Source organism: Elephantulus edwardii, unplaced genomic scaffold (genome assembly GCF_000299155.1).
Source record: "Elephantulus edwardii isolate Elephantulus edwardi_28Jun2011 unplaced genomic scaffold, EleEdw1.0 scaffold00060, whole genome shotgun sequence".
Taxonomy (NCBI): domain Eukaryota; kingdom Metazoa; phylum Chordata; class Mammalia; order Macroscelidea; family Macroscelididae; genus Elephantulus; species Elephantulus edwardii.
This window is the reverse complement of record NW_006399810.1, coordinates 7,628,513-7,629,830: the sequence shown is the minus strand read 5'-3', so window position 1 is coordinate 7,629,830 and position 1,318 is coordinate 7,628,513. Positions and strand designations below refer to the sequence as shown.

The window sequence follows — 1,318 nt, the reverse complement described above, 5'->3', positions numbered from 1 at the left end:
CATGAATCTTTGATCTTATTATAGTAGTTAATGAGAAAATTCTTCTCTTGCTCAAAAAAATTATCCACCTCCTTAACTCCAGAAAAAAGGACTTCATCAGCACTTTTCACCACATTCTTGAAAAAACCACCAAACACTTCTTTGGTATTTTTCCGCTTAACACTTAGATCCTGATCATATTCCAGGAAAACATGAAAGTTTCGATCTTTACTGAGAACAGGGTGAGAAGAAAGTCGCTGAAGAAAGACTTCATGGGAGGATACAGTCTTCTTAAAGGCAGCAAGATATTCAGCTTCTAGTTCTTGTTTCATTTTGGCGAATTCTTCTTTGGTCATTGATCCTTTACCCTCTCCCAATTTCTGCATCTTCTCTCGAGGACCATCAAAGTCAGGTTTTGTAGGAGCAGGTGGGATAATAAGTCCAGCATAATCTGTTGTTTCAATAAGAGTGTCATGTAGCCACACAAAGTCTTCATGTTGCCTGGTAACAGAAAACTCTGGGTTTTGAAATTTAGATAGAGTGGTCTTTGTGTGTACTGTAAACTTGACCTTATCTCTCTGACTGAGTGCATCAGGTATGTCAATCTGAAGTGAAGGATCGACATTCAGGTCCACAGACACAGATCTTAGCTTGCTGTGGTCCTCCTCATCCTGCTGCATCAACTCGGGAACCGCGGCCATGGCGACGCGGGTCTCGAGCGGGGGCCGCCTGGCTGTGCGGGGAAAGAAGATGATGGGCCGCGGCCGCCCTGGGCCACCGCCAGATCCCTTCTCAGAGCTAGGGATTTTTAATATTTCTAGATGTGTTTGTTCACCATCTGAATGTCTTCTTCAGTGAAGTGTCTGTTCATATCCTCTGCCCATTTTGCGATTGGTATGTTTACCTTTATCTTGTTGTAGTGCTCAAGTATTCTATAAATTCTAGATATGTCACTTATTAGACATGTCATTACCAAATATTTTTTGTCCTGTCTGTGGTTTTCCTTTTTACCCTATTGGAGAAGTTTTTGGATGTTCATAGGGATTTGATTCTTAGACAGTCCCATTCATCTATTTCCTCTTCTCCTGATTGTACATTTTTCAGGATGTGTCAAAAACTGTTTATGTTGTGAATTAGAGCTTCTAGAATTCTTCCAAGCTTTTCTCTGATGAAGTTCATACTCCTTGGTTTTACTCTAGGTCCTTGATCCACTTCGAGTTAAGTTTTGTGTATGGTGTGAGGTATGAGTCTTGCTTGAGTTTCCTGCAGATACTTTTTCTAATTTTGCCAACACCATTTGTAAGAAGGGCTATCTTTTCCCCAGTTAACTGATTTCACC

General features: G+C 40.9%; 1 protein-coding gene across 1 annotated transcript; it reads right to left on the bottom strand.

Annotated features, from left to right (window-relative positions):
• Positions 1 to 5: 5 nt before the first annotated feature.
• LOC102851264 (sorting nexin-5-like) lies at positions 6 to 729 on the bottom strand (the record flags this gene model as incomplete). The annotated part of the gene is made up of 1 exon (XM_006887686.1): positions 6 to 729. A coding segment is annotated over exon 1 (675 nt), but the record flags the coding sequence as incomplete, so codon positions are not given.
• Positions 730 to 1,318: the final 589 nt, after the last annotated feature.